Source organism: Hyperolius riggenbachi, chromosome 2 (genome assembly GCF_040937935.1).
Source record: "Hyperolius riggenbachi isolate aHypRig1 chromosome 2, aHypRig1.pri, whole genome shotgun sequence".
Taxonomy (NCBI): domain Eukaryota; kingdom Metazoa; phylum Chordata; class Amphibia; order Anura; family Hyperoliidae; genus Hyperolius; species Hyperolius riggenbachi.
Window position 1 is genome coordinate 76784369 of NC_090647.1, and position 12684 is coordinate 76797052.

General features: G+C 47.2%; 1 protein-coding gene across 3 annotated transcripts in view; it reads right to left on the minus strand.

The window, feature by feature from the left end:
• PARP4 (poly(ADP-ribose) polymerase family member 4) overlaps positions 1-12684 on the minus strand; it is a 291746-nt gene that overhangs the window by 7946 nt on the left and 271116 nt on the right. For all 3 annotated transcript variants that reach the window (XM_068266936.1, XM_068266937.1, XM_068266935.1), the window contains 2 exons: positions 5935-5985; positions 4238-4291 (listed from right to left, as the gene is read on the minus strand). In XM_068266936.1, coding sequence (XP_068123037.1) covers positions 4238-4291; positions 5935-5985 — 105 coding nt within the window. The remainder of the gene's footprint in view (positions 1-4237; positions 4292-5934; positions 5986-12684) is intronic.

Consider the following 12684-nt stretch of genomic DNA (forward strand, 5'->3'; position numbering starts at 1 on the left):
GTACTCGGCTTTATATACTTAACCAAGAATAACGAATTTAGAGTTTTAGAAAATGATAAATTAGTATTTTTGCTAATATAAAGCATTAGTAAATGCTTGGACATTGTTTAGAACCAATGATCACATACTACAATTAAATAGATATCTGTCAAGGGGAACTTGTGATAATGTTTACTATGCTAGGGGGTACTTGGTGAGTAAAGGGTTTTAAAAGGGGTACATATCAATAAAATGTTGAGAAACACTGGTGTAGAGTACAGAGTTTCAAAGCGGTTAGCTCTGTCACTACTCCTTTGCCCCCCAAATCCCCCAAAATTTGCAGCAACACGCTCGGCGCTCCAACCCGTCAACCCTCTCATTCAAAAAATTGGTTGTTGGTTGGGGGGGTTGTCTTTAAATAATCAGCATCGGGTGTCAAATCCTTTAGATACGCCACTGCTGAAGCAAGAAGGATGTGGAGACTGCCATTGTTATTTCTTTGCAAGTAATACCAGTTGCCTGGCAGTCCTGCTGATCCTCTGCTTCTAATACCTTTAGCCATAGACCCTAAACAAGCAAATGCAAATCAGGTGTTTCTGACATTATTGTCAGATCTGACAAGATTATCTGCATGCTGGTTTCTGGTTTGATTCAGACACTACTGCAGCCAAATAGATCAGCAGGATAGCCAGGAAACTGGTATTATTTAAAAGGAAATAAATGTGACAGCCTCCATATTCTTCTCACTTTAGTTGTCCTTTAAAGGGATACTGTAGGGGGGTCGGGGGAAAATGAGTTGAACTTACCCGGGGCTTCTAATGGTCCCCCGCAGGCATCCTGTGTTGGCGCAGCCACTCCCCAATGCTCCGGCCCCACCTCCGGTTCAATTCTGGAATTTCTGACTTTAAAGTCAGAAAACCACTGCGCCTGCGTTGCCGTGTCCTCGCTCCCGCTGATGTCACCAGGAGTGTACTGCGCAGACACAGACCATACTGGGCCTGCGCTGTGCGCTCTTGATGACATCAGCGGGATCGAGGACACGGCAACGCAGGTGCAGTGGTTTTCTGACTTTAAAGTCAGAAATTCCAGAAGTGAACTGGAGGCGGGGCCGGAGCATCGGTGAGCGGCTGCGCGGGCACAGGATGTCTGCGGGGGACCATTAGAAGCCCCGGGTAACTTCAACTCATTTTCCCCCGACCCCCCTACAGTATCCCTTTAAGAGCAAAACATTTACCGTACATGAAATTCTGACTAGATAAGCAAGCAACATATTGATATACAAACACAGTGCAGGGTGGGCCATTTATATGGATACACCTTAATATGGCCATTTATATGGAAACACCATTTTATGTGAAATGAACAAACAAAACCACCACTATTGGTCTGACACTAACCCATATTGGATAGATCCCTCCAAGACTGTTGGAACAAAAAAAATGATGGTATGGTGTGGTATATGGGATGTATCCATAGATAAGGTGTATCCATATAAATGGCCCACCCTGTACATATATACGCATCATCTCATCACAACATCTCCCTTTGACACAGCAGGATTAATAATTTCCTTTTTTATTGCTCACTTATGTTAAAGTGGACCCAAATTAAAAATACAAGATTTCAGAAATAAAATCTATTTTCTAAATTATAATAATAAATAGCAGCCTTTTTTCAGCTGCATGATGACAAATATAAAATATTTTACATTTATTGGAGGAACCCCTCCCTTCCTTTCAAATTGCCGGGATTTTTCCGGCAAACTGGTGGAGTAGATGGTGTCCAGCAATGGAGGAATTGCTATTGGCTGCCCCAGTATAACCCTAGTTATGAAAAGAGAAGGGTGAAAAGCATGCACTGAAATGATCATAGGTTTGAAGGAGTGTTTATTTATCTTTGTATGTGTCAGAGTGGTGCAACTAAATATTTTTAATTAAAAAAAATGTTTGGTTTGGGTCCGCTTTAAGCAGTACGATCAAAGCTGATTCGGCACAACAGCACAGCAGAACGAGGTTTTAATCCCCCCGAAATCCTTGGGACAAAATTCTTCCTACGCTTCCAGGAGGAGGCGGAGCTTTGCGCAGTAGCTCTGCCTCTGCTCCAGTCAATCTCCGCCGATCGCTGCCTCTTCCCGCCCCTCTCAGTCTTCTTTCACTGAGAGGGGTGGGGAGAGGTGGAGATTGACACAAGCAGAGGCAGAGCTACTGCACAAAGCTCTGCCTTCCCCGGGCAGCAAAATCCACAATTTGGAAAGTCATGGAATTTTGTCCAGGGATTTTTGGGAGATAAATACCTCGTTCTGCGGCGCTGTTGCAGCGAATCAGCTTTAACATTACTGCTTAACATAAGTAAGCAATAAAAAGATCGCGTTATTTTGGCTTCAGACTCTCTTTAAAGTATACCTGAGATCATTAAAAACAAATTAATTCTACATACCTGGGGCTTCCCCCAGCCCCCTTCAGGTTGATCGGTTCCTTGCTGTCATCACTTCATCCTCCGCTAGGCAGCCCAGTAATTCCACCAGTCGGCTCATGCACAGTTTTCACCCAAATGGCCAAATTACTGGGCCGCCAATCGGAGGATCCAGGCAGCCTGGGAAGACAGCGAGGGACTAATGAGCCGGAAGGGGAGGCTGGAGGAATGTATAATTTTTTAAAAAAATGTTTTTTAATGATCTTAGTTTTCCTTTTATCTTCAGTGTAGAGACCATACAATGTCACATTTCCATGAAATCCTCAAAAGTAGGCAAAAAGAACGGTCATTGGATAAGGGCTGGTTCAGACGGACGTTTGGAGGCGTCACGTTCATTGGCGTTGCGTTCGTGATGCGTTCAGGCTTTCAGCAGCGTTCGCGTAGCGTTCAGAGCGGTCGCGTTTTTTCTTCCCCTAGGGGGACATTAGCCGTCGCGGTTAACCGCCCCTGAAAGCAACATGTAGCTTCCAGGGGCTCCTTGAACGCCAGTGAAAATCGGGACCCGAACGCCGCGTTTGTGCAAACGCGCGTAAAAGCTTGGTACAAACGCTCCCATTCACTTGAATGGGAGCGTTTAACGCCAAGCCCCGAACGCTGGCAGTAAACGCTCTGCAAACGTCCGTCTGAACCAGCCCTAAGTTCCCTGTTAAAGCCTCACCAAAAAAAAAGGTTGGGGAAAGCCAGTCGATAGCAAAAAGATAGTGGAACAGTGAAAATGTTTTTTTTACATTTTTACTATGTACAGTACTTTGTATTAAATATTTTTCTATAAATGTTTTTGGATTGTGGAACAAATCATCTGAGTTTCCATTCATCCTTATAGGGAAATTCGCTTTAAAATAAAAGTGCTTTGGAGTTGGACTAAAAGCAAGTTTTACGAATTATGCTCGAAAACCAAGGTTCCACTTGTACATGTACTTCCGCGGATGATTTTTCATGTATATCTGGTATTTAAACGGACCCTCAGCAGAGCTTAAAAATAAAAATCTGGACTTACCTGGGGCTTCCTCCAGCCCCAAACCCCCGTAGCCCGGGAGGTCCCTCAGAGTCCTCTGGCTTCCCTCTGTGGACCCGCAGGCGGCCGTTAGGCTGGCGAATGTGGCCAAAATCGTGCATGCGAAGTGGGCTTACGGTGACGCACGCGTGATCGAGCCAGGTGCGCTGACTGGCCGAGCAAGTGTAGCCTGCTGCATTTTTTCGCATGCTCCACAATTCACGTCATAATCGCGCATGATAGCTGTCAATGACTCCCCATGTGAAATGCAAAGTCAGATGGATAGGGGGCGGGGAGCAGTGGCATAAAAATGGCAACAGGGAAATGCTGTGACGCTTCCGTGGCGTAGCCTATTTCGGATAGAGGGAGGGCCATGGCACGCTTCTGAAAGGGGGCGGGGCTATGCACCAGAAGCTGGCGCACACTGGTTATGGTAGAAAGTTTATTTTACACTGTACAATCTCTTTAAGGTACCCATTAATAATACAACCTTGATTGGACACAAAAGTGAAGCGAATTGAAAAAAATAAACAATCACATAAAACACAAATACATAAAAAATTAGAGCAATCAATAAAACGAACATCCTAACACATGTAATTAAATTTACACCCCGCATTAAACCAGGCCCTGAAGTGTTAGTAGATGACCTTTTTTTAGTGCATTCCAGAAGTATGCCAGAAGCACAGTATCACTGCAGTCAGATTTTATAATAAAGCAGAATTATGGAAACTTAGCAGTAACTATATTTTATATGGGATAGTTTGAAAAGGATAAACAAGAAAGTATTACCTGGCTCTGGAGGGGAGACAGGGAAGTCCAGGAGAGCAGAGTGAGGTCTGAATGCTAAAACAAACAAACAGACATCGTTAGTTAAACGAAAGCCGTAATTACTGTTTCTAAAGCGATAACTGTTTATGCATTTGCAGTTGAGTGGACATTTAAAATAGCCGCAGGCAAATTTGTGCACAGGGTGAAGCTGAAAGACAGCTCACCCTGCTCCTGCTGAAACTCAGAGTCCTGTTAAATACTATTGGGGGGTGAGGGGGAGACATGTTATTCATGCACTGCTATTGCCAGCTGCCAAATTACATATTTTTGTTTTCTAATTTGAGCTCTTGCCACCACCAGCGCCCAAATTAGTTAATGAGCGCCACTATAGTAGTAATTCTCATTACGGCCTAAGGGAGCACCCAAAAGCTTGTGCCAAAATTAGCTGGCGCCTGCGCAGTGTGGCCACTCTTGTACACAGAGGGGAGCATGGCTATAAAGAAGCAGATGGTCCTAGTCAGCAGGGAAGGCTGTGGAGGACTCGGGAGTATCCAGAGACAATCTTCTACAGTGGTGGCGAGTATCTAACTTTTGTTTTCTGACTTCAGGGTCGCATTTAAAGAACACCTGTAATGAAAAAGTAATGGGGCAGAGAGTACTGTACATGCTAATAGGCACTCAGTATAACAAGTTAGAACTCTTCATTGAAGAAAAACATGCAGAGATGAGTCATACACCATCATCAGGAAATGCAGCTTACTTAGAACAGAGAGGAACACAGAGATAACATAGGAAATCATAAGACCATAGTGACCACCACCACATTTTACAGACAGGGACATCTTGTGGTTGCTTTACTAAGAACATTAACTAATAATGTTACCCCATAGGCCCACTTTTCGTTGGTAGTACTTACCTCAGGAGGGGGAAGCCTCTGGGTCCTATTGAGGCTCCCCCTGTCCTCTTCAGTCTCAGCGAATCCAGTGCTGGCAGCATCTGAACCAGGCCCAGATTTACATCACAGGAGCCTATAGGCACAGATGGCAACCAAGACTTTGCCCTCCATGAACCTAGAATCCCCTGCTGAACCGTACTGCAAGTGTGCTGACTAGCCCAGCTGTCACTTCTCCCTTTCTTCCCTTGCCTGTCGTAGGTAGCTACAGGCGTCCCTTAGCATTAGGTAGTCAGAAGTACCATCAATATTAAGTAGTTAGTGTGCCTCCGACTGAGGGGAAAACTGGTCAGTAGAATGCCGAGAGCTGGGTTAGTAACCTCTCATTTACGCTCTGCTCAGGACTCTGCACAGGGAAGGAGAAAGGGAGGCACTAGGTGAGGGGAGTGAGCCATCATCAGGCACCTATAGGCACATGCCTACAGTGCCTTATGGTAAATCCGGCCCCGCCCAGGGGTCTATAGGCACGTGCCTACAGTGCCTTATGGTAAATCCGGTCCCACCCTGAACATCAGGGGCCTATAGGCACGTGCCTACAGTGATTTATGGTAATTCTGGCCCCGCCCTGAACAGCATGCAGCAATATTCAGCAATCAGTGCTCCTGCGCAGGCAATGTACAAGCTCCCCTTGAGCTCTGGACAGAAATAGCCGAACCCAATTGGCTAAAAAACTGTCCCACTGAACAGCTGCTCTGTGTGCTTTGCATTCCTCCTTAAGGTGAAGGAGGCAGAGGCCTTGTAATACTATTGTGCCAATAATACTTACTAAACGACTTGCAGCTTTAGTGAGTACAGTACGTCTTTGGACTGCCATTAACTGTGATAAAACAATAATTACATGTTACAATATTTCCTATTCACAATTTGAAGATAACATTATTAATGTGATTTTGTATTATTAAGATGAACAAACACACACATTAAGATTTAATCGTTTTAAAGAGGAACTGTAGTGACCTCTGCTGCTTGTATACTCCTTGTACGCTGACGGACCAATAATCCTATGGTAATGTCAGGATGAGTGGAGGAGATTGACTTCCGCAGACTTCTGTGTGTATCACCAATCGCAACGCTGGTATATCAGACACGGCGCCCAGGGCACACACTACAAGAGGAAGGGAGTCCTCTCAACGCTACTGTCAAAGCCACGCCGGGGGACTGACAAGTCAGAGAGCGTTCACAATTGACATAGGCGGGTGGGATAAGTGCGCATCAGTGGCCACGCCTACGTGTTTCACCTGGCCACGCCTAGGCTTTTTCAAGGCAAATCAATATCTTTAGTACTTGTGGGTGATCTCTGCAGAATGTTCGTTACTGAGAGTACTAAAGCCAGTACAAAAACATAGTTGGTCTCTGAGAATGCTCTGGGAGGAAAACTCCACATAATGATCATCCTAGGAAGCCTCACTGGGAGGGCAGGACTACGATTTCCCATGATGCATCACTCCTGAATATGCAAATCAGGGCCGTTTCTAACCTTTTTGTCAACCCAGGCAAGAAGTCCTGTGTCACCCCCACATACAACCCCCCCCCCCCCATACACACACACACACACACAAACCCACAGACTAGAGAATATAAACCATGTGCCCTATAGGGTAGATACAAATAACCCGCCGATTCTCTCACATATTATTGTACACCCCCTTCCTGCACGCCCCTAGCCCAGTGTGTAAATGTAGAGTACAGAGCAGCAGAAGCTGTGTTGTCACCTCTCTGTTGGAGTCCAGTGCTGTGCTCAACACTCACTCTAGTGCCCAGCATCTGTGCTTTGCCTTTACACACTGGAATGGGAGAGCACAAGAGGGGGGCAGGGACAGAGAAGCACAATGGGGGACAGAAGAAGGCACAAAGAGGGGCAGAAGTAGGCACAAAGAGGGATAGAAGGAGGCACAGGGGGACAGATGGAGGCACAGGAGACTGAAAAAGGCATAAAGGGGGACAGAAGGAGGCACAATGGAAGACACAAGAAAGCACAAAGGGGGACAGAAGGAGGAACAGGGGGACATAAGGAGGCACAAAGGGGAACACAAGGAAGCATATAGGGGGACAGGAGGATGCACAAGGGGACAGAAGGAAGCACAGGGGGGTAAAATTAGGCACAGGGGGACAGAAGAAGGCCCAGGGAGACTTAAAAAGGCACAAAGGGGGACAGAAGGAGGAACAAAGGGGAACACAAGGAAACAACGGGGGACAGGAGGAGGCACAAGGGGACAGAGGGAAGCACAGGGGGACAGAAGAAGGCAAAGGGAGACTTAAAAAGGCACAACGAGGGACAGAAGGAGGCACTAAGGGGGACTGTTGGATATGATTTTATCTCGAATATTGAACGCAGAGTGGACCAGGTCAATCGCAGGTAAATGAGCAGCTTCCAACATGCTCTGTTTCGGTTTACAAAAACAAGATCTAAAGGTCCGACTCTGTTGACCAAACTATCATCTGACAATATTGGAATGGCATTCCCCTTGAGGGTAGCATCTAGAAGCCACGTTTCCCAACCATAAACAAAGATCCCTTTTGAAACAATAGGTTTTAGGCTGAGGTTTGGGCAGTGAAGCCGCTGCACAAGGAAACACCCCAACTGAATATTTAACTTTCCTGTTAAGGCCTTCGGGCAAGCTCAGGTCAAAGGGGTAAACCCAAACCTGTGTGGTCACAGTGCCCCTGATGCACAGAAGACACCTTGCAGCCAACATTTCAGGACTTCATGGGTGAGGTTATAACACCACCTAGAGGTCCAAAGAAGTCATAACTGGCAAGGACAGGGGGGGCGGAATGACACCTGAGCTGGAGGTGGTCGTGTGGGTGTGTGTATGTGAATGAATGAGTTTCAAGGCTATTGAAAGAGAGTCTGAAGCCAGATTAAAAATGGCATTTTAGCTTATATTCAGCAGGGGCATGTTTGCCCCTGCTAAAAGGTCACTATCCCGCGGCATAACGAGGGGTCTTTACCCCCAAAGCCCCCCTGCTACCTCTGGGGAGCCCTTCCGTGTGAGGCAGGGCTATGAGCTGCAGCCCTGCCTCACACGCGTCTATCAGTGGCGGATCTCCGCCTCACCCCCGCCCCTCTCAGTCTGCCTTCGCTGAGAGGGGTGGTGGAGAGGTGGAGATCCACCGCTGACAGACGCGCGTGAAGCAGGGCTGAGGCTCATAGCCCTGCCTCACACGGAAGCGCACAGGGGCAGCAAAATCCACGACCAAGTTGGTCGTGGATTTTGCAGGGGGGATTTGGGGGGGGTAAAGACCCCTCGTTATGCCACGGGATAGCGGCATTTTAGCAGGGGCAAACATGCCTCTGCTGAATATAAGCTAAAAAGCCATTTTTAATCTGGCTTCAGACTCTCTTTAAAGAGACTCTGAAGCTAGTGAGATAGCATTTGATTAGTGTAAATCACCTTACATAGTGCTAAAACGCTGCTATCCCGCGGCAAAACGAGGAGTCTTTACCCCCCCAAATCCCCTCTTCTAGGTCCGGGAGCGCTTCCTGCTAGAGGCAGAACAAATGGCTGTAGCTCTGCCTCTCAGCGCGTCAATCCCAGCTGAACTCCTCTCACTCTTCCTTCAAAGAGAGGGGCGGGGGAGAGGCGGAGATCCGCGGTGGATTGACGCGCATGGAGGCAGAGCTACAGCTGAAAGCTCTGCCTCCATGAGCAGCAAAATCCACGACCAAGAAAGTCGTGGATTTTGCAGGGGGGATTTGGGGGGTAAAAAAAACCCTCGTTTTGCCGTGGGATAGCAGTTTTTTAGCATTATGTAAGGTGCTTTACACTAATCAAATGCTATCTCACTCGCTTCAGAGTCTCTTTAAAGTGAACCTTAAGTCAAAAATTAAAAATGAGTTTTACTCACCTGGGGCTTCCCTCAGCCCCCTGCAGCTGATCAGTGCCCACATAGAGTCGCTCTGATGCTCCTGGCCCCGCCGGCGGCTACTTCTGGTTTCGCTGTCACTGGCTGTCAGGCTGGGAACGCGAGTGATTCTTCGCGTTCCCAGCTACAATAGCACCCCCTATACTGCTATTGCGGCAAGGAAGGCCGCAATAGCAGTATAGGAGGTGCTATTGTAGCTGGGAATGCGAAGAATCACTCGCGTTCCCAGCCTGACAGCCAGTGACAGCGAAACCGGAAGTAACCGCCGGCGGGTCCAAGAGCATCAGAGCGACTCTATGTGGGCACCGATCAGCTGCAGGGGGCTGAGGGAAGCCCCAGGTGAGTAAAACTCATTTTTTATTTTTGACTTAAGGTTCACTTTAAGCAAGTTTCCTTAAGATGCCAAAAGCTTCAATGAGACTCCATAAGATTCCATCAGCAGGAGTGCAGAGAGCAGACTCCATCAAGCCTCCATCTTGATGAAAGAAGTAACTATCTTGCTTAAGATTTAGTACCTGCATTTAGTCAGAGTAGAAGACTAGAGGAGCGAACCGTAACTTGTAATTTGTTTCTAATTTGTTATACTTTCTTTAAAGTGAACCTTAAGAGTAAAAAATAAATTGAGTTTTACTCACCTGGGGCTTACCTCAGCCCCCTGCAGCTGATCGGTGCCCACGACGAGTCGCTCTGATGCTCCAGGACCCGCTGGCGGCCACTTCCGGTTTCGCCGTCAGGACCCGTCGGGCTGGGGAACGCGGCTGATACTACGCGTTCCCAGCCAAAATAGCACCCCTGTGCGGCCATATGTCCGCATAGGGGTGCTATTTTGGCAATGGCCTGGAATGTGTTTGCTTAAAAACGGCCGTGATGCAAATGATCTCTTTCTATTCCTCAAAGCAAGGCTGCACATGCAGAACTGCTCGTAAAATGTATTAGCTACAGGCTCACTATACACCAGTGGTTCTGAATGTACAGCCTTGATTTCAGGGGCAGAAAAAAATTAATTGCATATTCAGGAGTGATGCATCATGGCAAATCACAGTTTCTCACTTAAAGGGAACTCAAAGTGAGAGGGATATACAGTAGAGGCTGCCATACCGGTTTTCCCGAATGTAAGCCCTTGGAGCAGCCCACATGACACCCGCAAGTCACACTCAATACAGAGCCTGGATACAGGAGAGCAGCATTATAATGTGAGTCCTGTATATGTCAGGCAATTTGTGTTTTTGTTGGAGCCAGCCCTTCTCATCTGTCATGAGAAGCATCAGCAGCACTTCACCTCTTCCCAGGACACACAGCTTATCCTATCATAGCTCTGTGGAGCCTGACAGAGTTCTCTGCCTGCAAGAAATAGACTCTTACACACATGATCAGCAGAATCAATTTCTTGTGAGAGACAATATCTGCAAACCACAAACTCTCTGTGCATGCTGCTTGTGTTTCAGCTTGGCATGCAGTATATACATTTTGCATAGGGAAACTACCAGTGTTTCCCCCAAAAATAAGACATCATCTGAAAATAAGTCCTAGCACATCTTTTGGAGCAAAAAATAATATAAGACAGTGTTTTATTTTCGGGGAAACACATTATTTATTTCCTTTTAAACAATGCTTATTGTCTGGGTTTCCTGCTGATCCTCTCTACCTGTAATAACCTTTAACTATATACCCTCAACAAGCATGCAGATCAGGTGTTCTGACTGAAGTCTGACTGGATTAGCTGCATTCTTGTTTCAGGTGTGTGATTCAGACACTATTGCAGCCAAAGAGATCAGCAGGACTGCCAGGCACCTGGTACTGCTTAAAAGGAAATAAATATGAAAGTCTCACTTTAGGTTCCCTTTCAAGGGAACCTGAACTGTACTAAATAAGAAGAGTTTCACTTACCTTACTTACTTCTTCCGGCGCCTTTCAGCCATCCTGTCCCGTACCGGTCCTCAACGATCCTCCATTCTCTGACGCTTAGCTGCCACTTCAGTTCTGCAGACTGATCAGTCGGTGGTGTACTGTGCCTGCACAACCCCAGCTGCACGCAAACTCAAACAAGGTTTTCTCTTACTGCGTCTGTGCAGGACATTCTCGCCGACGTTAACGCATACGAGGATGCGCGCGGGCAGGGTGCAGTGGACCGACGAATGATCAGTCGGCAGAATCGAAATTAAGTGGCAGCTGGGGAACGGAGGATTGTTGAGGACCGGCGTGGGACAGGACAGCTGCAGGGGGCCTAATAGGAGCCCCAGGTAAGTGAAACTCCTTATTTAGTACAGTTTAGGTTCACTTTATTGCTGAATTATCACAAATATCTTCAGTTTTAACAAGGCAAAATTACATTTAGCTTTGCATTTGGTCTCTTTTATACCTTCCAGGTGATTTTAGGTTACCATGGGTAATCCTAGATACATACAGTCCTATATAAAACGTAGTTAGGTTTGATGTATATTTGTAATGGTACTCTTTTCCTAAAACACTGGATGTGTTTACAGTTGAAAGGGAATAGGATTGTAGTGCAAGAACTGGAGAGAGTCTGGAGTTTGATTTTTTGTGAACCTCAGTCTAGTTATTCAGTAGAGGAACCTCAGTGAGCTGTTGGCAAGTGGCCTACTTAACTAAGCTGCGGCAGGGGACCGGAGGATCGTTCCAGGACGGCACAGGGGGCTGGCAGAAGCCCCAGGTATGTGAAACTTTTTTTTTATCAATACAGGTTTTCTTTAACATTATCATTTGGCTGCAGTGGTGTTTGAATCACACCAGGAAATAAATATCATATCCTTCTCGATACAGTAGTACTTTAACGTTATCAGGGGTGCAGCTGAGGTCTTGGTGGCCCCAAGCAGCCCATGACTTGAGGTCCAACCCCCCCCCCCCCCCCCCCAAATAAGCGAGGCAACACCACTGAATAAAGCCACTGCGAAAAGTGGGTGTGACCTCAACGAGATGTGGGTGGAGCCAAATACTAGCAAAATACACGCAGTCTCTGGTTAACATATGAGATAGGGTACATGTGGTGCCCTCAGTATAGGGTATAGGTAGTGAGCTATAGGTGCTGCAGTATAGGTAGCCAGGTACAGGTGCTGCCCTTAGTATAGGCAGCAAGCTATAGGTGCTGCAGTATAGGTAGCCAGGTACATGTGGTGCCCTCAGTATAGGTAGTGAGCTATAGGTGCTGCATATAGGTAGCCAGGTTCAGGTGGGACACTCAGTATAGGTAGTGAGCTACAGGTGCTGCATATAGTAGCCAGATAGAGGTGGTACCTAGCCCAGGCAGAGTGACTTACTTGGAACCTCGTTCCAACGCGGACTCCTCTCAGCACGCTCTCCTGCACTCTCCTCCTGTCACCATCTCGCCGCATCCAATGCCATGGTTACTTCCGGCGACACCTCTGACGTCATTAGAGGCACTGCTGGGTAACCATGGAAACAGGACGCCAGCAGCAGCGAAAGGAGCAGAGATAGAGTGGCCCGGTGACAGGAGCAGAGCGCAGTGAGAGGAGTTCGTTCAGGAGTGGAGGTTGCATAAGTTTCAGTGGGGACCCCCGGTGCCGCACAGAGTAGGTCGGTGGCCGCCAGCAGAAAAGCGAGGCCCCCCGCCACAGTGAGGCCCAAAGCGGGAGCTTGCCTTGCTTGTATGCTGGCGGCACCCTTGAACGTT